Source organism: Doryrhamphus excisus, linkage group LG6, assembly GCF_037039965.1.
Source record: "Doryrhamphus excisus strain RoL-2023G ecotype Guam linkage group LG6, RoL_Dexc_Guam_v1.1, whole genome shotgun sequence".
Taxonomy (NCBI): domain Eukaryota; kingdom Metazoa; phylum Chordata; class Actinopteri; order Syngnathiformes; family Syngnathidae; genus Doryrhamphus; species Doryrhamphus excisus.
Genome location: NC_136362.1, coordinates 18,430,347 through 18,450,103, shown reverse-complemented (window position 1 = coordinate 18,450,103; position 19,757 = coordinate 18,430,347). Strand labels below are relative to the sequence as shown.

At 42.1% G+C, this 19,757-nt stretch overlaps 2 protein-coding genes across 2 annotated transcripts in view; one reads left to right on the top strand and one right to left on the bottom strand.

The window, feature by feature from the left end:
• dnah9l (dynein, axonemal, heavy polypeptide 9 like) overlaps positions 1 to 8,365 on the top strand; it is a 34,173-nt gene extending 25,808 nt beyond the window's left edge. Inside the window, exons 65-87 of the mRNA XM_058068098.2 lie at positions 72 to 245; positions 1,436 to 1,568; positions 1,712 to 1,814; positions 2,013 to 2,135; positions 2,206 to 2,410; positions 2,487 to 2,651; positions 3,909 to 4,049; positions 4,117 to 4,287; positions 4,359 to 4,481; positions 4,557 to 4,750; positions 4,824 to 4,972; positions 5,052 to 5,179; positions 5,439 to 5,576; positions 5,694 to 5,783; positions 5,854 to 6,045; positions 6,115 to 6,234; positions 6,316 to 6,375; positions 6,513 to 6,695; positions 6,815 to 6,997; positions 7,075 to 7,190; positions 7,590 to 7,702; positions 7,773 to 7,913; positions 7,986 to 8,365. Of these exons, the coding sequence (XP_057924081.2) occupies positions 72 to 245; positions 1,436 to 1,568; positions 1,712 to 1,814; positions 2,013 to 2,135; positions 2,206 to 2,410; positions 2,487 to 2,651; positions 3,909 to 4,049; positions 4,117 to 4,287; positions 4,359 to 4,481; positions 4,557 to 4,750; positions 4,824 to 4,972; positions 5,052 to 5,179; positions 5,439 to 5,576; positions 5,694 to 5,783; positions 5,854 to 6,045; positions 6,115 to 6,234; positions 6,316 to 6,375; positions 6,513 to 6,695; positions 6,815 to 6,997; positions 7,075 to 7,190; positions 7,590 to 7,702; positions 7,773 to 7,913; positions 7,986 to 8,233 (3,393 nt within the window). The 3' untranslated portion in view covers positions 8,234 to 8,365. The remainder of the gene's footprint in view (positions 1 to 71; positions 246 to 1,435; positions 1,569 to 1,711; positions 1,815 to 2,012; positions 2,136 to 2,205; positions 2,411 to 2,486; positions 2,652 to 3,908; positions 4,050 to 4,116; positions 4,288 to 4,358; positions 4,482 to 4,556; positions 4,751 to 4,823; positions 4,973 to 5,051; positions 5,180 to 5,438; positions 5,577 to 5,693; positions 5,784 to 5,853; positions 6,046 to 6,114; positions 6,235 to 6,315; positions 6,376 to 6,512; positions 6,696 to 6,814; positions 6,998 to 7,074; positions 7,191 to 7,589; positions 7,703 to 7,772; positions 7,914 to 7,985) is intronic.
• Positions 8,366 to 9,116: 751 nt separating this feature from the next.
• Positions 9,117 to 19,757, bottom strand: map3k20b (mitogen-activated protein kinase kinase kinase 20b). Its single transcript, XM_058069211.2, has 11 exons — positions 19,479 to 19,757; positions 16,843 to 16,930; positions 15,991 to 16,092; positions 15,407 to 15,472; positions 15,306 to 15,334; positions 14,909 to 15,046; positions 14,572 to 14,658; positions 11,654 to 11,728; positions 11,459 to 11,565; positions 10,353 to 10,533; positions 9,117 to 10,275 (listed from the first exon to the last, which is right to left on the bottom strand). The coding sequence occupies exons 1-11, from the start codon at positions 19,635 to 19,637 to the stop codon at positions 9,391 to 9,393; spliced, it is 1,917 nt and encodes a 638-aa protein (XP_057925194.2). The 5' UTR covers positions 19,638 to 19,757; the 3' UTR covers positions 9,117 to 9,390.

The window sequence follows — 19,757 nt, the reverse complement described above, 5'->3', positions numbered from 1 at the left end:
ACTTGGTTGGTTAAATTTCCTCAATAGAACTGTGTCTGAATTTGCATTTTACTATTTGCTGTGCAACTTAGAGTGAAAATGTGCGTTGGGCCCACTCGGTGGCACAGTACCATGAACAGGAGGCCACTCTTTGTGGAGACGTCCTCCTAACTGCAGCCTTCATCTCTTATGCTGGGTCCTTTTCCAAAAAGTACCGCAAGGAGCTGCTGGACAACCTATGGATGCCCTTCCTCCTCAGCCAGAAGGTCTCACTGTTAAAAACTCTCACAATGACGACATCACAATCTGACGTCTTATTATTGTTCTTAATGGGGACCTGTTGTGCTTTTTTTCCACTTTTCTGACCTATGAATGTAGTTAGAATTTTGTATTCTCATGTTAACCGATGCCAAAATTTCAGATAATGAGGTTTGCGCATTTGGAAGTGAGCCATAAAGGAGGTTTGGGATGGTTCTGTTTCAGAGAGCTTTTTTATAGTGGCTGTTTGTGATGTCACAGGGAGCCGGGCTCTGTGTATGGGCATGCGCTGTAGGCGTGCTCCCCACAGCTCTGCTTTGCTCTGTTATCTATGGCTCCCAGGAAATCTCTTGATGAGGCAAGCTCAGGCAGAAGTGGTTGGGGTTGTTGAATCCCAGCAAGAAAAAAATATTTTCATATGTCAACTGCACTTTACTGTTTTTGTGAATATGAACGTGAAATATCCGGCAAACTGTTGCTGAAGCCAGGAAGGGTGCATTAATGCGGACACGCAACGCCTGCACTCAGTAAACGCGGACCTACATTACCACTCTTTGAGTTCATACATGGTAAGTCAGGGGTCTCCAGCCAGTAACTAATATGAGCTACCAAAGCTCCTAACTACTTTTCAAGTAGCTCTCCAAAGGGTCCGTTCATGTCTTATGAACTCCTATACCCACAAAATTAGAAAGTGGGGTTCGGCAGTAGTCTGGAAGTACTTGGGAGAGCTTGGGAGTGTGACCAATCACAGTGGAGTGGGCATGCTTGCAGCCAGGCAAAGGGTGGAATACATTCAAACAGACTTGAAATCCAAGTAAATACAGTTGGAATAGGTGCAGATTCTGGAATATCTAGAAAGTTTTCAGTGTGGGTTATTGTGTGTAGCTGCTCTATAGGAGCCCACAACTCAATTTGTTCTCTTGTTATATTACATTTTATACTCATTACTATCATATTATTTGTTTAGGGGGAAATTACAGTCTGGTTCTTGTAATACACTACAGTTTCTTACTTGTATTATTATATCTTCAGTCACTTTTTTAGAAGGCCCTTCGCTGTTAGTATGTTCTTTTTTTTTTGCTACGTATGACGGCAAGGATTAAATTGTATGATGTTCCAACCTTGTGTAGCTGTCAACACAAATCATCTTCCTAGTGCCAATCATTTTTCTTAACTTTGTTGATTGTTCCTCCAACAGATATCCATTCCCATGACTGCAGACTTGGATCCAGTGTCCATGCTGACGGATGATGCAATGATAGCCCTGTGGAATAATGAAGGCCTGCCAGGAGACAAAATGTCCACTCAGAATGCCACCATCCTCACAAACTGTGAGTTGATCCACTGCACCACATCACCATCATCACTAATATCTATTATTAATAGTAGTTCAAGAATAGTAGATTAAAAAATACGCAATAAAATGGCTAATTAATACTTAAGCCAATAAATGGGTGTGTTTGTGTTGTTTCAGGTGAACGCTGGCCTCTCCTTATTGACCCTCAGCTGCAGGGCATCAAGTGGATCAAGAGTCGCTATGGTGGCAGCCTCAAAGTTGTCAGTCTTGGTCAGAAAGGGTGCGATTTCTACAATTTTAGTCTCCTCAGGCCAGAAATCAACCATACCTTACAGTGCAGTACACTTTATTCTACCCAAGCAACTAACACGATGCAAATTCAATAACCTGCTAAATTGCCATAGCATTGGCTTAAACAGGTTCTGCTGGATGACATATTTTCTGTTTTCATAATGCCGAATCTTCCAATCTTCCTCAGCTATGTTGATGTGATCGAGCAAGCTGTAGTATCAGGAGACACCGTCCTCATCGAAAACCTTGAGGAGACTATTGATCCGGTTATAGACCCCCTCCTGGGACGACACACCATCAAAAAGGGAAGGTAACAAAGCATGTGATTGTGACTTTGTGTCTTCTTTACTCATGCTGAATCTTCCAAACTTGTATTTCAGCTGTATCAAAGTGGGAGACAAGGAGTGCTTCTTCCATCCCAGCTTCAGACTCATCCTTCACACTAAACTGGCCAACCCGCACTATAAGCCAGAGATTCAAGCCCAGACCACCCTTATTAATTTTACTGTGACCAGGGACGGCTTGGAGGACCAACTGTTGGCTCAGGTCGTCAACCAGGAGAGGCCCGACCTCGAGCATCTCAAGGTACAATAGTTCATAGATTGTACTTCAGTTTCGATCTGTGTCAATATCCACTATATGTATGCACATTTACCTGCAGAGTGAACTGACCAAACAGCAGAACATGTTTAAGATTGAGCTAAAAGTTCTAGAAGACGAGCTGCTGACCAGGTTGTCTGCAGCAGAGAGTAACTTCCTGGGGGACGATGTGCTGGTGGAGAAGCTAGAGAGCACAAAGCATACTGCTGCTGAGATTGAGATGAAGGTGAGTGTGCAGACTTTAATGTAAAATCCTTATTATTGTTGTTGCTGCAGACAAAAAAATAATAACATTTACCACACTGCCGATGGATGGACAACATGCTGTAACACATACATGGAGCATACATGCATGGAAAAATGATTAGACCACCCTTGATTCTTCCATGTATTGACCCATTTGAAAGGCTGATACAACTGAAGGTACATTTGTTTGGACAAACTTTATGTTAATATGTGTAAAAAAAAAAAAAAAAGAATCTAGGTTGGACATAACCTAAATCTAAAAAGCTCACCCCTCCATGAATCTCTCCACTACATTTTGTATAATTCTGCTATCTACTATCACAGTGGTGATTTAACACAACTATCTTTTCTGCACTCCAGTGATGTTGTTTGGTCGAGAGCAGGGGTCTCAAACTCAATTTACTTGGGGGCCACTGGAGCTCGGGTCTGGGCGAGACTGGGACGCATCAGGTTTTCAAAAAAAAAAAAAAAAAAGCATTTATTAAAAACAAAAAAATTTTAAAAACTACGCTTTGGTTCCAATTTTCTACAAGAAAAGCTCTGATAAAACATTCCACTGTTCTCAAATATCTTACTTTTTATTTTTCTACACAAAATAAGAGGAAAAATAAATAAACAAATCAAGAATAAAGAAAATCAATCAATCAGTAATAAATAAATAAATATAATAATAATAATAGCCTTCAAGTTATTTCCTTTAAACTTAAATAGCCAAAAACTTACCACTTCCGCAAGGATAGGGAGGATAACTATTAACAGTTATTTAACCTTTAACATTTAACATTAATCAATTCATATCAAACTTGCGCGGGCCGCACTAACATTAAACTTTCATATCAAGGCAGGGGCCTCAAACTAGTGTCCTGCAGGCCACATTTGGCCCGCGGGCCGCATGTTTGAGACCCCTGGTTTAGAGACAGTGCCACTGAGGAAAAGGTTCTCATTGGGAGTGACCAGGATGGATAGGATCAGGAAGGAGTACATCAGAGGGACACTACATGTTAGAGGCTTAGAGATAGTAACTATATTGGTAGAAGGATGCTGCTTTTAGAGCTGCCAGGTAGGAGGCATAGAGGAAGACCAAAGAGGAGGTTTATGGATGTAATAAAGGAGGACATGATGGTTGGTGTGAGAGAGACAGATGTAGAAGACAGGGTTGGATGGAGGAGATTGATTTGCTGTGAGCCGAAAGAGAACGAAGAAGATCTTCTCTTCACTCTTCATCCCTTGCCTCCAGGTTCTGGAAGCTAAAGTCAATGAGGTGAAGATAAACGAAGCCAGAGAGTATTACCGTCCAGTCGCTGTCAGAGCTTCCTTGCTCTACTTCATCATGAACGACCTGAACAAGATCAACCCCATGTACCAGTTCAGCCTCAAGGTAGCCACACAGACGATCTCACCAACTGCTAAGTGTACTTACTGATTCCTCCTTCCTTCCTCCTCAGGCATTCAATGTTGTTTTCCATAAGGCGGTGGACATGGCTGAAGCCTGTGAGGACGTGACCAGCAGAGTGAACACTCTAATAGACTGTGTTACCTACTCCACCTTCAATTACATCAGCAGGGGGCTCTTTGAGAGGGACAAGCTCACCTTCAGTGCACAACTGGTCTTCCAGGTGTGTGTGTGTGTGTGTGTGTGTGTAGGTGTGTGTGTCTGCATCAGTGACAATAATATCTCTTCTTTCAGTTGTTCATGATGAGTAAGGAGATAGATGTACGTGAGCTTGACTTTCTATTACGCTTTAACATCGACCACGTTTATGTCAGTCCTCTGGACTTTCTTTCCAATGCTGCATGGAGCGCCATCAAGGTACATACCTGAACTCACAACATACACATGCACTACATTACTGACTCATATGCTAAATTCTGCCACTTTGCTTAGGTGATGAGTTTCACTGATGAGTTTAGGGGTCTAGACCGGGATATTGAAGGCTCTCCTAAGCGCTGGAAGAAGATGGTGGAGTCCGAGTGTCCAGAGAAGGAGAAGTTTCCACAGGAGTGGAAAGGCAAAAGCTCCCTGCAGAAGCTCATCATGATGAGAGCTCTGCGACCCGACCGTATGACTTATGCTGTCAGGTGAGGTGTATCTCTGTGGATCACGCTATCAGCTGGTTTACAGTTCAATTCTCTTATTATGGTTGGCTTGTAGGAATTTTGTGGAGGAGAAGCTCGGGGTGAAATATACAGAAGGTCGTAAGACAGAATTTGCAAAGTCCTTCAGAGAAAGTGGTCCAGCCTCTCCCATGTTCTTCATTCTCTCACCTGGAGTGGACCCTCTTAAAGATGTGGAGTCTCTTGGTACAACACATGTACTATGCAGTACACTGCATATATATAAGAGTGGTAAAGTTGTTTATGTGATACTATCTCTTGTCAGGAAGAAAACTGGGCTTCACCATCGACCTTGGCAAGCTTCACAACGTGTCCTTGGGTCAGGGCCAGGAGGCTGTGGCTGAGATTGCCATGGAAACCGCTGCAAAGGATGGTCACTGGGTTATATTGCAGGTCTACTTACATTACTTTGCTTGTTGTAACATCCAAAAATCTCAGCTAAACTCCTCTTACCGTTGCTTAACATGGCTTAATTTAGCTTTAATCTCCTGTAGCATATCTTGGTTTAGCTTTGATTGGCTTCTCAGGGCATTTACTCTGTACGCAGCATGAGACTTATGCAGAATTTTATTAAAACTTACTAGACTCATCTCCCACCTGAAATGAGCAGGGTATTGAAATATGATCCATCCTTTAATCTGTATCACTCCAGAACATTCATCTGGTTGCTCGCTGGCTGGGTTCACTGGAGAAGCTTCTGGAACGCTACTGTGAGGACAGCCATCCTGACTACAGAGTATTTATGAGTGCGGAGCCTGCACCAACCACGCAGGAACACATTATTCCACAGGTTCAATGTGTACATTACAATCTAATGTCATCCAATACGTTCTGCCTGCTGAGCTTTGATTGGCCCTGTCAGATGGATGTTCATTTAAGTACAATCATCCTGTTCTTGTTTTGTCAGGGAATTCTGGAAAATGCCATCAAGATCACCAATGAGCCTCCCACAGGCATGCATGCTAACTTGCATGCAGCTCTGGATAACTTTGACCAGGTTAGTAGTATCCAAATACTACCAATATGTGCCTAATGATATTAGTTAGTTGTCGTTGTCGCTTGTGTAGGACATCCTGGACCAGTGTAGCCGTGAGCAGGAGTTCAAGACCATCCTCTTCTCTTTGTGTTATTTCCATGCCTGTGTGGCCGAGAGGCGGAAGTTTGGACCCCAAGGGTGGAACAGGAAGTATCCCTTCAACACAGGAGATCTAACCATATCTGTTAATGTCCTGTATAACTACCTGGAGGCTAATGCACAGGTTGGCTGAGACTATAGTAGGGAGTTAATACATTTTCCACTGTTAAAACGTTCATGTGTATTAATGAAGGTGCCATGGGAAGATTTGCGATATCTGTTTGGTGAGATCATGTACGGAGGACACATCACTGATGACTGGGATAGAAGACTCTGCAGAACCTACCTGGAAGAATACATGCAGCCCAACCAGGCACTTATAGCTAGTATTCAAGATCTAAATGGTTGCAAATGTTTGATAGCCGCACTTACTAATGTTTATTTCTATCCACAGTTTGACCGTAAGCTTGCATTGGCACCAGGATTTTTTGTTCCATCCAACCTGGACTACCAGGTCAGTTGTTCAAGAAAATATTTTACATCTAAAAATGTATATTCCTTATAAAGGGAGGAGATGCTTATTCTGTTTTTTTGCCAGGTATTTATTGGAAGTAGAACTCACTGGATCCGGTACTTTCTTTGCCCTTCCAGGGGTATCATGACTTCATAGATGAGATGCTGCCCCATGAGAGTCCTGTGCATTATGGGATGCACCCCAATGCAGAAATTGACTTCCTGACTGTGACGTCAGATAATTTATTCCACACTCTGCTGGAACTGCAGGCTCCTGATGCTGTGATGGGGGAGGGTGTTTCAGGGACCTTGGAGGAGAAGGTAACATCCACCTACAGTCGATTTATCACAGAAAACCATAAACAGCTGAGAGATCCATTGCCGCATTTATTACATATCAGCCTTTGTGAGAGAATCCATACTACTGACCGCATCTTTAGGTGAAAACAGTCTTGGATGAGTTGCTGGAGAAGCTCCCAGAGCAGTACAACATGACTGACATCACCTCCAAGACAGCTGAACGCTCGCCTTACATCCTGGTGTGTTTCCAGGAGTGTGAGCGCATGAACATGCTCATCTCAGAGATACGTCGCTCCCTCAAGGAGCTGGACCTGGGACTTAAAGTATGCTTACCTTTTTGACGTGTTATTCTATTCTATGCTATTCTATTATTTATCATATTTGAGCTTCTCTTTTCAAGGGTGAGCTTGCCATCTCCCCTGAGATGGAGAAGTTGCAGGCAGCTTTGTTTCTTGACAACGTTCCAGACTCATGGACCAAGCTGGCCTACCCGTCCACTTACAGCCTGGCTATATGGTATTTATGTATGACTACTGAGACATGTGCACTGTGATATGGGGTGGTATTACACTATGTCGACATTTGGTCATACTACAATGAAGGAATCAGGACACAAAATAAAACTAAAATAAAGTAAAATGTGTTTGCTGAGGTACACTGTCATCCAGTGGCGTTTTATAAGTTTTGCTGAAATGAACAGGTGTCACATGTGACTGATGGCTGGTTGCTTCTTGTTATCATACACGTTATTGATTAAATTGGTCATTTGTGGTTCTATGGTAATAATCACACTTGTCCTGCATGTGCCAGTATATAGAAAACACACATTTGTGGAGCTCAAGTGGGGGTGCTTAGATTTGGAAGTTCCAGCGTATGTGCGTATGTATTAATATGTGTGTATGTGTGCGTGCATAGGTATAATGATGTGTTACAGCGCTGTAAAGAACTAGACAGCTGGACCCAAGACCTGTCCCTGCCCACTGTTGTGTGGCTGAGTGGACTCTTTAACCCGCAGTCCTTCCTCACAGGTGATATATGATCTCATCCCAGTAGGAATACTGGCATGAAATATTTACTTCAATGTTTTTCCATGTGTAGCTGTGATGCAGAGCCTAGCCCGTAAGAACGAGTGGCCCCTGGATAAAGTCAACTTGACTGTGGATGTGACCAAGAAGTTTAAGGAGGAGTTCAACCAACCTGCAAGGGAGGGAGCATATGTATATGGACTTTACATGGAAGGTAGTTACCTACAGACTGCTTCCTTGCCTCATTTTGCGTCATATCTGGGTCATTTTATCATCATCTTTATAGGAGCCAGATGGGATACTCAGGCCGGAGTGATCACAGAAGCTCGTTTGAAGGAGCTGACACCGGCCATGCCTGTCATCTCTGTCCGAGCGGTGCCCAACGACCGCCAGGAGACCAGGAACATCTATGAGTGTCCTCTCTACAAGACCAAGATCAGAGGGCCCACGTATGTTTGGACGCTGAGCTTGAAGACAAGAGAGCGACCTGCCAAGTGGGTCCTGGCTGGAGTGGCTCTGCTTCTCAGCGTGTGACATGACTATTACTTTACCCTTTATTAGGTATACACAAATTGGAACTTAATCGTTTTACTTTTATGGTATATATAAAGTGTAATCATAAAAATTGCATCAAATTCATAAAACTGTCCATCTCATAAGACCTTTTTGCAACTTAACATTCAATATATGGTTTCTAAAACAACACTATACAATTCCTAATAGTCATATAAGTGTAAAAATAAGTTAACTTTAACATTAAAGGGCCCTGTATGCAGTGGGTTCCCCAAGCTGCCTAGAGGGTGCCAACATTTGAACATACTACAAACACATACAGCCCCAAACTAGTTGTGTTCTTTGCCAGCTAATGATAGTAATTTGACAAAGTTTAGCTACATTAGCCATCATTGAATGTTTAGCCTATCATAACCACCACCACTACTACTACTACTACTACTACTACTGCTGTGTTATGTGTATGTAGGTGAATATATGACAGCAACCTACAGTATTTTATTCAGGCTGAACAATTTATGACAATTTTTAGGCCGTTTTATTTGGATGTGATTGTGAAAAGTAGATATTTGTGTGTCAAATCTGTTCTTTTAAACCACTATTGGTAACATATTTATTTATTTATTGGTGATGTGTATTTATTAATATTAAGCATTATCATTTGCAATTTGATCAAATGAATGAGAAAATCAATTCTGTTGTGAAAAAACGCCAAGTGGTTGAGAGTTGATTTCCAAATTGTACAACCTTAAGGGAATTTGGCTTTATATGTTCTGCTGTACAACATGCACAATGTGAGTTGGAGGATGCCCAGTGGGATACGTTGTGAGCATTTACGGCTATGCATGTATTTTGACCCCATTCTTACCAATAAGAGGCTCCTGAGTGGCATGTTTTTTTTTGTATCAACCTTTTTATTGAAAAATGAAAATGCCAAAAATTCACACACAAAATCACAGTTTGTCTGAAATCAAACTAAGCTAAGAAAAACAATGTCAGTCGCTAGTTACAGTGTGTTATGTAGCAGTAAACTACACAGGTGAAGTACTTCCCACTTGGCCGCACATACAGTACACAATGTTTTAGTATGCATTGCTTTGATACAAAAGGAACATTTGAACAAAAGTGTGTTTTTGCACCTCCAGACCAACAATGGCGTGGCCTCGCTGTCTCTCCTTCTAATCGCTGTCAGACCAGTCCAGCTCCATCATGTCCATAGCGGCAGTGGCCATGTTGATTTTGGAACCATGTCGCACGCTGCAGCTCTTAACAGAGTTCTGATTGGATGAGGCCCGCATGCTCACCTGCACCCCTGAGTGACCCATGACCCCCATCTCACCTCTGATCTTTTGGCTGATGGCCTCGCTCAGGTCGCCTCGGACTCCCTGGACCACCATGTCGCTCCTATGACCCCTCACTCCTAGCTCGCTTCTGACCTTCATGACCCCCAGGTCCCCTATGTTGTCCATCTCCCCCATGTCATCCATGTCTAAGGACAGCATGTCCCCCAAGCCCCCTAAGCTGCCATGGAGACCCTTAAACATGGCTGGAAGCCTTCCTCCTTCTAGACCTCCCTCATCCACTTTTTCTGCCTCTTTCTCCCCCTCCACCTCTCCGAACCCCCCCGAGTAGCCTCTGAGGATGGTGGTCACCCTGCTTCTTTGCATCCCCCCTCTCTCCGTGTCCTTTTCCTCCCAGGTCCTCTCCTCCCTCTCCAGCCTCCCCCCTGGGAAGCTTCGGAGTGTCACCTGCACTCGTCCTCCCTCCATGCTCCCTCCTTCATCCCTCTGACCCCAGCCTTTCTCCTCCAGCGTGCCCTCGTCTTCTTCCTCTCCGAACCTCCCCTGCAAGCCTCGGAGCATGACGTGCAGCCGCCCGCTGTCCAGAGAGCCCACCCCCCTCTCCAGAACGGCACTACTTCCTCTCTCGCTGTCGCCGTTGCTGAGTGTGCGAAGGAGGCAGCTGACCCCCGCACTGCTGACCCCAGCACTGTTGGAGTCTTGAGAGTGTGAACGGAAGAAAGAAGAACCAGTGGAACCAATGGACAACGGTGAGAAGAACTGCTGAGACGGAGAGTAGGGTGGGTAAACATGACAGTAAGTCTTCCTAAAAAGTTATGATGACTTCCACTGAAACTCACTGGCGACATGCTGGACCCATCCATCAGTAAGGAGGTGGGACTGGGAGTCATGTTGGACCGCTCCATCAACCTCTCCTCCCACAGCCGTAGCCTCCTTTCACGCTCCTCCAGCTCCTTCTCCTTGGAGTAGAGTTCTCGCTCCAGCTTACGAAGGCGCTCCAGGGTGGACTCAATTTCACACCTGGAGTATTTCCACAGACCACACAAGGCCAACTGGTGAGCGGCTCATCAACAGCTCACTTGTAGTAATTATAGCTAACATTTTATTAATGATTCCAATAGACACTATTACTAGTGTATACTGACACTAGTACTACAATTATTGTGTATCCATTCATTTATACGTGTCGTTTTCTTATTTAGTCCAGTCCGTTTTCTGTGTTTATTTTTGGATTTTGTCTTATTATTTGCCTTATTATTATGTTTGGTTTTTTTTTATGTATTTATTTACTTCGTGAGTTAACCACACCTTCTGGGCTGCACCACTATCTAACACCACAAGAGGTCACTATAAGCACTGGTGACAGTAGCTGTCCTGGCTTTACACCTCCTTTCCTGACACTCTTTCCCATCCCTTATCTGTCCACAATTATTTCTCACACTTTTTCCTCCTGCTCTCAACATTTTCTTGTTAGCACAGTTTCCTTCCCTCCTTCTCGTGGAGCCAGAACAACGGGGGGAGCAGAGGAATCTCAAGCGTGGACACTTAGCAGAGGGCTTATTATAGACTGAAGCAGAGTAGAGGGTCAGCCCTCCTGAGCTTTTCAGACTTTACAGCTCCGTAGGCTTCTATGTGAGGGTGTCAGTGTGGGACTATGAGCTTTGCAAGACATAAACAGCTCTTATATGAGTGGAAAAATAATAATATTTCATATCAAGATGTAATGTGCAGTAAAAGACTCGCTTTTAACCTTAAGGACAATTCAGACATGAGTTGTGCTGCAGATGCGCCTTATGCATATTCTTTTGTCATTCTGTAGTGTAAAATTGTAAAAAGAAGTAAATCACTATAATGGTGATTATTTAAAGGAGTCTTTTTCCCTAAATTTTGGTGGAATTCCAAAAGTCCTGCACTGGTGTGTGTGTGTTTGTGTGTGTTTATGTACCTCCACTGGTCCTTGTTATGTAGAAAGGAGTTGCACTGGTCAGGTAGCCTACTATCGTTAGCCATGGTCTCCAAGGTTACCAGCACCTGTTTAAACTGTGGACGCTCCTGAGAATAGAAGCGTTCAAACTAAATATCTCTTTTTATAATCACTCTGATATGTTTCAATAAATCATTGTAATGGACATGAGAGTACCTTTGGTTCCGCTTGCCAACACTTCCTCATCAGCTCTGCAAAACTTGCTGGACAGCTGGTGGGGATGGTAAGCCTCTAAACACAAACACACAACAATAACTGAGAAGCTCATCAATCAGCGTTTTCAATAAGAGGGAGACTACTAATGTAGAAATGTAGAAATTAAACTTAATTAAGAGTAGTCAGTGTACATCTTGTATAGGACGATTGATTTATTACCCGAGTCACAAAACCAGTTTGTTGCCAGAAAATACAAATTGGCACTAAACAATATTATTCTCTACATTTTATGCAACTGAATAAACCATTTATGATAATCTGTAATAATACTATTGGCGTTTGGTACATTCATTCATTCATTCATTTTCTACCGCTTTTCCTCACAAGGGACGCGGGGGTGCTGGAGCCTATCCCAGCTGTCTTCGGGCGAGAGGCGGGGTACACCCTGGACTGGTCGCCAGCCAATCACACGGCACATATAGACAAACAACCATTCACACTCACATTCATACCTATGGACAATTTGGAGTCACCAATTAACCTAGCATGTTTTTGGAATGTGGGAGGAAACCGGAGTACCCGGAGAAAACCCACGCATGCACGGGGAGAACATGCAAACTCCACACAGAGATGGCTGAGGGTGGAATTGAACCCTGGTCTCCTAGCTGTGAGGTCTGTGTGCTAACCACTAGACCGCCGTGCCGCCCTGCGTTTGTTACATGTTTTTCTCAAAGGCAAGTTTTTTTCTTTTTGCTAGTCTCCTTCCATAGATGGCCCCTGGGCCACACTTTGGACACTCATATGTGTTTCACCAGAAAGGTAGATGCCAAGGAAAAGTGCATCTGCTTCACAATCAGAGGTGGAGGTCCCGTGCGGGAGACACTTCACCTTTCTTTTCCTGCCTTTATACTTTTAATGTGTGCCACTACTTGTTAAATTTAGCAACCATGCTGCTAAACATTCTCTACGTATGAGGTGTGTTATGTAGTGGACAGTGCTCCGGGGCAGCCCCAGTGCCACTTTGGAGGTCAGCAGAACCAGAGCATAGAGCGAATGGAGCCACCTGCTGTGGCCGCCACGATGCACTATAGTTGGACACTGGACCCATGTTGATGGTGATTAATGATAACGATTATTAATGGTGCAGACAAGACCGAATATCTACCTGTTTTGAGCTGATGAATCTAGTAACTAATGAAATGTAGAACTTCTACAGATTCTCCTTGCATATTAACACACACTGCAGCTGCTCAACTCCGACTTAAAAAAACCTCCACACATCACTTGCTGGGAACATCAAGGTAGATTTAATTGCAGGGTTTAACGTGTTTATAAAGCACTTCTGTTAACGCCTTGCATATTGCCACTGCCATATTATTTGTTTCTCATCATTCATAGTAGCAATGCCATAGTTCACGGTCAGATTGGCTTCTGGATGCCCTGTTCTTGCAAGACAGCTTTTCTACAAATGAGAAATCTCGTCATAGTTTAGTGGTGTCACACTGCCAGTGAGCAGTCTTTATCTCCTTGGGCATGGAATCCACCAGATGACACCGCAAAGCTGGCAGATTGTAAGAAACCTAGCGCTGCACCTTCCTTCCTGCTTCAGGATGCACCTTTCATCTTCCTCATTAAGTTAAGTATTAACTGCCATCCGAGTTTCCCAAGAAATAGGATCAACTGCTTTACAATGTCACAGTACATGTTGGAATTTGTGTTTCCCTTCAATGAACCACAGCTCCCAAGTGCTGGCTGAACTCATGCAGGCCAAGACCATTACATTACCACCACCACGATTTTAAGCAAAACACAATTATTATGGTACTCACTTGTGTTGTCAGCTACAGTATATACACAACAATGGCTGTGTGTTGACTCATTTTCAGTGGATAGTAGCTGTACACTGACTATTCTACAGTATATCCAAGTTTAAATTTTTACGTTTTTAACCTGGGGAGACAGAGCCTTCTCCATCGCTGCCCCCACCCTCTGGAACTCTTTGCCCCATTCACTCCATGCTTGCCCTGACCTTCCCACCTTCAAAAAACAACTAAAAACCCACCTCTTTAAATCTGTTTTTAATGTTTTTATATCTGACTGCTGTGCCCCGCCCCGCTTTTACTCATGTTTTAACTGTGTATTAACCAATCAATGTTGTATTTTGGTGTGTCTTCTATTCTGTTTACTTGCTTTATTCAACTCCATTCTTCTGTAAAGTGTCTTTGAGTATTTTGAAAAGCACTATACAAATAAAATGTATTATTATTATTACATTTATTAAATCCTATAGTATTGTCCCTTGACAAGATATACAGTTACAACCATTAAAAGTAATGTCCTCTAAAAAAAAAAGCTCTGAATGAGCCCAGACAGTTCCAGAGTAACATATAGTAAATGGAAACTGTTTTCCCTGAGGATTAATCTTAAAATATCGGCCACTCTGCGTGGAGCGCAAGATCAAGTGAGAGTTGGGGGGGGGGGCTGGACAGAGACACTGGGAAAAGGGGGTGGGAGTTATTTAGGGAGAGAATTTGGAGATTAGCCAACAGCTACACTGGAATCATGTTCTGTGAGTTGTTTGTCGGCCTTCATCATGTGTGTGTGTGTGTGTCTTTAAGAGTGTCTTTACTGGTTGAAGGAACGATTAAAATAAAACACGTGACACGTAAGCATCAACCTGTTTACCACAGGCATCTCTTTTTTTTCTCTCCTCATGTTGACAGTTGTGGCTGTTTGTGGAAGTGGCACTGCTTGTGTATCCAGCAGGCTTCGACTGACATCACGACTAAAAATACACAGCTGGCTTCACCAGCTCACAGTGGAAATCATGAGAGCATTGCATTGTTGCTGCAGCCTCCTCAGGTGGCTGTACTCCACATGCTCACCGCGTGTATGTGCATATGTGTGTGTGTGTGTACCTCTTGTTTCTCCACCACCAGCCATGCAACCTGCAGCCCTTCAAAGCCCTTGAAAGGTACTTCACGAGTCAGCATCTCCCACAGAACCTGGTCACAAAGCAGACTAGGTTGGTTCTTTCACTTTAACGTCAATGCATTGTTTGCAACTGGAATGACACCACTAGTAATTAGGCGGACACCCCCAGAAGGAAATGAAATGAAATGAAAAAATAATTGAGAACCACCACCTTAAATTGACACCCAGCCATTGTCAGACATTAGTGTATCCCAATTAACACATATTGATACACCCTTTGTCCAAATACAAGCAATAAAAGCACTGACAAAATGGTCTCACCACGCCGTAGGAGTATGTGTCACAGGTCTCAGACACAGGCAGGCTTTGAATGACCTCCGGAGCCATCCACGGAAAGGTGCCCACCACCGTCATGTGTGTAGTATGGGACAAGAACTTTGATGCTCCAAAGTCACAAATCTGCAATGGTGGATAAAAAAAACATCAATGACTTGGTTCCATCCAGCTATCCATTTTCTACTGCGTATCCAAGGTCGGGTCGAGGGGACCCAGACTTCATTCTCAGAAGGATCCTGAGGCTTTCCTAGGCCAGTTGGGGAGACACAGTCCCTCCAATGTGTCCTGGGTCTTCCCTAAGGCCTTCTAACGATCAACTGGTAAATTGAGAGCTTTGCTTTGCTTCATGATTTGCTTCAATGTGACTTATGAAACAACTCACCTTGAGCACTTTGTCTGCCGTCATGACCACTGTAAGAAACAACAGGTTACATGTCTGCATGTCAAAGTATGACAGCAAATAATAGCACAATGCTGCACTACCATTGCGTGACTTGAGGTCTCTGTGGATGACTTTGATGGGAGCTTCTGCATGGAGGTAGTGCATCCCTGTCGGAGGAGAATAAGCATTAATAACAGATAATAACACAAGACTTTATACACATTGGTAAATAATGTGTACGTTGTGTTGTTTTTTCTTTATTGTGTAACTTCATCCTTCTTTGATTCCATTTTTAGTTTTGTCCTGTTTGTATGTAAATTTCATAAATATCTGATACATGTAAAGTTAAAATACTTCATAACACCATATTAGACTGCTTAACGACTTCAAAAAAGTCTGAGAGGTCCCACAATAGTGTATTACCACTTGTTTGTTACCAAAAATATAGATTTTATGCTGGATTTGATATAGTAAGAACACACCGTATTGTGTGTCTGTAGCTTTAATGCTAATGAGCAACCAGTCTGTGACAATAGTATTGCACCATGAAGGAACCCATATTACTGTAATAACATTATTAAGAAGTCCATCATTTTGCATACTAGATGACCTTTAATATCAAGTGTTTTCTTGTACAAAGACAAATGCATGAATATGATTCATTTTTGACATAATTATGTCATACCTTTAGCTATCTGTATGGCCCACGTCATGATCTGCTCCATGTCCATCTCCTCACTCTGCTCACTGGACAGGTACTCATACAGAGACCCTCCACTGGCATATTCTGTGCACACACACACACACACACACACACACACACACACTAATAGTCTAATAGTCTTTTCTTATTACAACAGGAAGTTGTACAAATATCCTGGAGAAAGTAGCAACAAGTCAAAGAGTAAACACACACGATTGCAGTGCCTGTGAACGCATCTTTAAAAAAAAGCACAGTGATCTATCAGTCTATCTATCTATCTATCCATCCAACCATCCATCCATCCATCTTATTTGTTTGTTGTATGTTGTATTTAATGTTACAGTTTAATCGGTTTGAGAAGGAAAAAATTGAAATGTACTCTAACCAAATACATATTTTTATGTTTGCAATAATGCAAATACAACGAATCTGCGCCAGAAAGCCAAAAATGTTTATAGAGTTTTAAAATTATAGTTTTACATGCAAAAAAACCCAAACAATTCAAAATGCTTCTAAAAGATGAATGAAAGAGAATAACTCCATTTCTACCTTGAGCGTGTTTGTTGACAAAGACCACTTAAACCCTACCTTTGAGTTACTAAATTCAATTCAGGTGATGAAACATAGATGGTGAGTCCAAAAGTCTCAGCTATCCTGAACCACAAATATAACCTTCTACTGTATATGGTGCATTAGTTTTGTAAAAAAAAAAAAAAAAAAATCAAACTACTTTGTCGTAAAAACAAGCTCTTGGGTTTCATGTACTTAAGAGGATGTGTTAGTAGAGGACAACTAATGCACACATACACACACACACACACACAAGAGTCTGACCTGTGACGATGCCATAGTTGGGAGATTCCAGCACAGCTCCATAAAACTGAATGATGTTCTTATGACTCAGAACACTGAGAATCTCTGCCTGGATGAAGAGACGAGCCAAGAGAGGAAGAGAAAGAGAGAAAGAAAGACGTTTGAGCCTCCTATCCTGTTACTGTAGTAAAGAAAGCTGATCTTTGAGATAATAAAGTTTAATCATTGTGAGCATATACAAGTTAGTCAAGTTACTAGTTTAATCTTTAACCTATCATGTCTGAACACATCTCGGCACCACAGTGACACACAGGACGTTAATCCAAACAGCCTCACTCCAAATGTAAAATACGTGACTGTTGCTGGGCAACATAATAATCCGCAATCCATCCTGCTAAATAGCACCCAAAAATGCATTTAAGGCCTGCACATTTGTTATTCGCCTCATCTTGCAGGAGTTGCAGGGTTTTCAGCCCATCCTGTTCTACTCATTAATGTGCATTGCAGCCCATCTGAACCAGCAATAATTACTTAGTTAGCAGGATTATCCAAAAGTCAGCCCAAAGTCAGCTGGGATTGGCTTCAGCATACTCCCCTAGTGAGGACAAGCGGCATAGAAAATGCACGGATATACAGTATATGAAGAGCTTGCAACCAAAAGGCGCTAAATACAATTTTCACTAAGTTGCATGTTTTTCATGAGTTTAATAGACCTCTGTCATGTGTATCCAAATCACATATTTTGGTCTTGAAATCATTTTAAAAAATATGAAAAAAAGTGATATGAAATTTATGCTTTCAACCAAAAGGCGCTATTTCCATTTCAGATTTCAACCAAAAGGAGCTAAATCCCTTTCTTTATTCTTTATTCTGATTGGCCCAAGTTTTCCCATCTATTGATAATCTGACCAATCAGAGAGAAGAATACAATTGGCACTGCACATACAGAAAGCCAGTATCAGTGCGCATCCTGTTTTGTTTGTGTACATTAAGTACACGTATGATAGTTACAGTATGTTATGCAATTCAGGAGAACACAAATTGTGTTTTTACAGTATTCTGTAACATGGAAGTTTTTTTTACGCCATAAAAGGCATGTCTCTACCTTGACACCTCCAACTTTCATGAGAAACATTATTTTACTTGTACTAAAAAACATACAATGTAAAGAGTTTGTAATGAGATGATTTTTGTCACTGTCACCTTCATGGTGCAGTCAAATATGAGCACTGCTTTTAATAAAATTTTTATTAATTTAATTATTAATAATTATTTTGTATTGTATGTTGAGAATGGCTTCTGTGTTGTAATTATTTTATTAGCATAGCACATTAAAGCACCGTACATTCTTTTACAACAATGCCATTGAAGAAGTTAAAGGTGACTTCAAATTTATTTCAGCCAAAAGGCGCTAAATCCGAAAAAAAAATTAATTAAAAAAATATATAAAATACATGGTGTGTGCAGGATTTTTATAGCATGCATTTTTATGACCAATATTGATAGCTCTTTCATTTGCAATATAGACTTGATGACCAAATAGATTGATATGTGCGTAGTTAAAAATCATTGATTTTCTCAAAATCAGTCAAAATGGATTTAGCCCCTTTTGGTTGCAAGCTCTTCATATGATTTTAAGCCATTTAAGACATAAACAAGGCTCATGTGTGTTGCTAGAAATGCTATAAAATGGCTGGTAAGCAAACAGGAATTCGGCAGTTCAGAGTTGAGTTTTTGCTTACCGTAGCCTCTGTTTAATAAATTATATTTATTGTTGTTGTGAGGTCATTCAAACAAACTGCAAACTGCAATAAGAGCCTGTTGTTCAGGTGATCATGTCTGATGTGTCTCACCGAACATTACGGTAACATTTCTGAGACCTAATGACCAGTGTAAAATACCACATTGACAGCAAATTTCCCCTTTTCAGCTTGTAAATGCTTAATTTAGGCAAAAATATGTACAATTCAACCATGACACAGCATGATTTTTAAATTAATATATCGATATAAAACCGTGATAAAGTCGAGAAATTCGCACCACAAAGTTCTGAGGGATTTTTTTTTTTTAATAGGCTTAAATTTCACTTCTTTGCAGTGTGCCTTTCTAATTTGAAGACACAATCCGCAGATTTAGAACCTAAGTCGCTTGCAGGAATGTGTTTAAGGGATTCCTTCCATTAGTCTGCACTGACCTGCATGCACACTCTTTTCCATATCAGCCCACCCGCTCTGCTTGGGTTTTAACATTGGTAAGAAAGAAGAAAGAAGCAAGTATTGATGATGAATCATACTGTTTCCTTATGGTGCCACAACAGTGCCAACACCGTGCCCTTTCACCCACAGGTCAGCCAACTTCCTGACAACCTCGCTAGTATTTCTGATATTAATAGCATGACTGGAAATTGTGAGTGGATTACCATGCTGGGGCCACACACATATGAAGTCGGCGTGACCCAATTGTACAATAATGCACAATAGGAGGAACCTGCTGGGAATTTATAATGTCTTCATACACAAGGAGTTGAGATGGGGGTATACAGAGAGGTATGTATAAAATAAACAAAACCATGCAAGAGCGCAGTTCTTTGGAAGTTGGATTTTAATGATTTTACCCTCATGTCTACTGCTAAAGGTCTTATTATGAGTGTGTCCTACCTCTTTGTCAATCTTCAGAAGCTTCTTCACTGCCACCTCCTTGTCCTGAGATATCCATTGGGCCCTGTAGACGCTCCCAAAGCTGCCTCCTCCGCAGTTCTCATAGAAGAGCAGATCCTCGTGTTTTATCTGCACAAACGACGAGCCAGGGGACGACATGGCATACTGGCTCACACACACTCCAGCGTACACACTCTCCCCCAAAAGTGTGCACGCTCTACCCGTGCCGTGACCTTTGGACGCAGAAGATGAGGAGTAAAGATGAGAGCGGGTTTTCAG

What these genes read in the sequence shown, in the direction of transcription:
- map3k20b (XM_058069211.2), bottom strand. Translation starts at nt 19,637, where the DNA reads ATGTCGTCCCCTGGCTCGTCGTTTGTGCAGATAAAACACGAGGATCTG. An exon ending in AGACCTCAAGTCACGCAATG is followed by an intron (nt 15,335 to 15,406) that starts GTAGTGCAGCAT and finishes TGTTTCTTACAG; the next exon opens with TGGTCATGACGGCAGACAAA. An exon ending in CGGCAGACAAAGTGCTCAAG is followed by an intron (nt 15,047 to 15,305) that starts GTGAGTTGTTTC and finishes CCACCATTGCAG; the next exon opens with ATTTGTGACTTTGGAGCATC.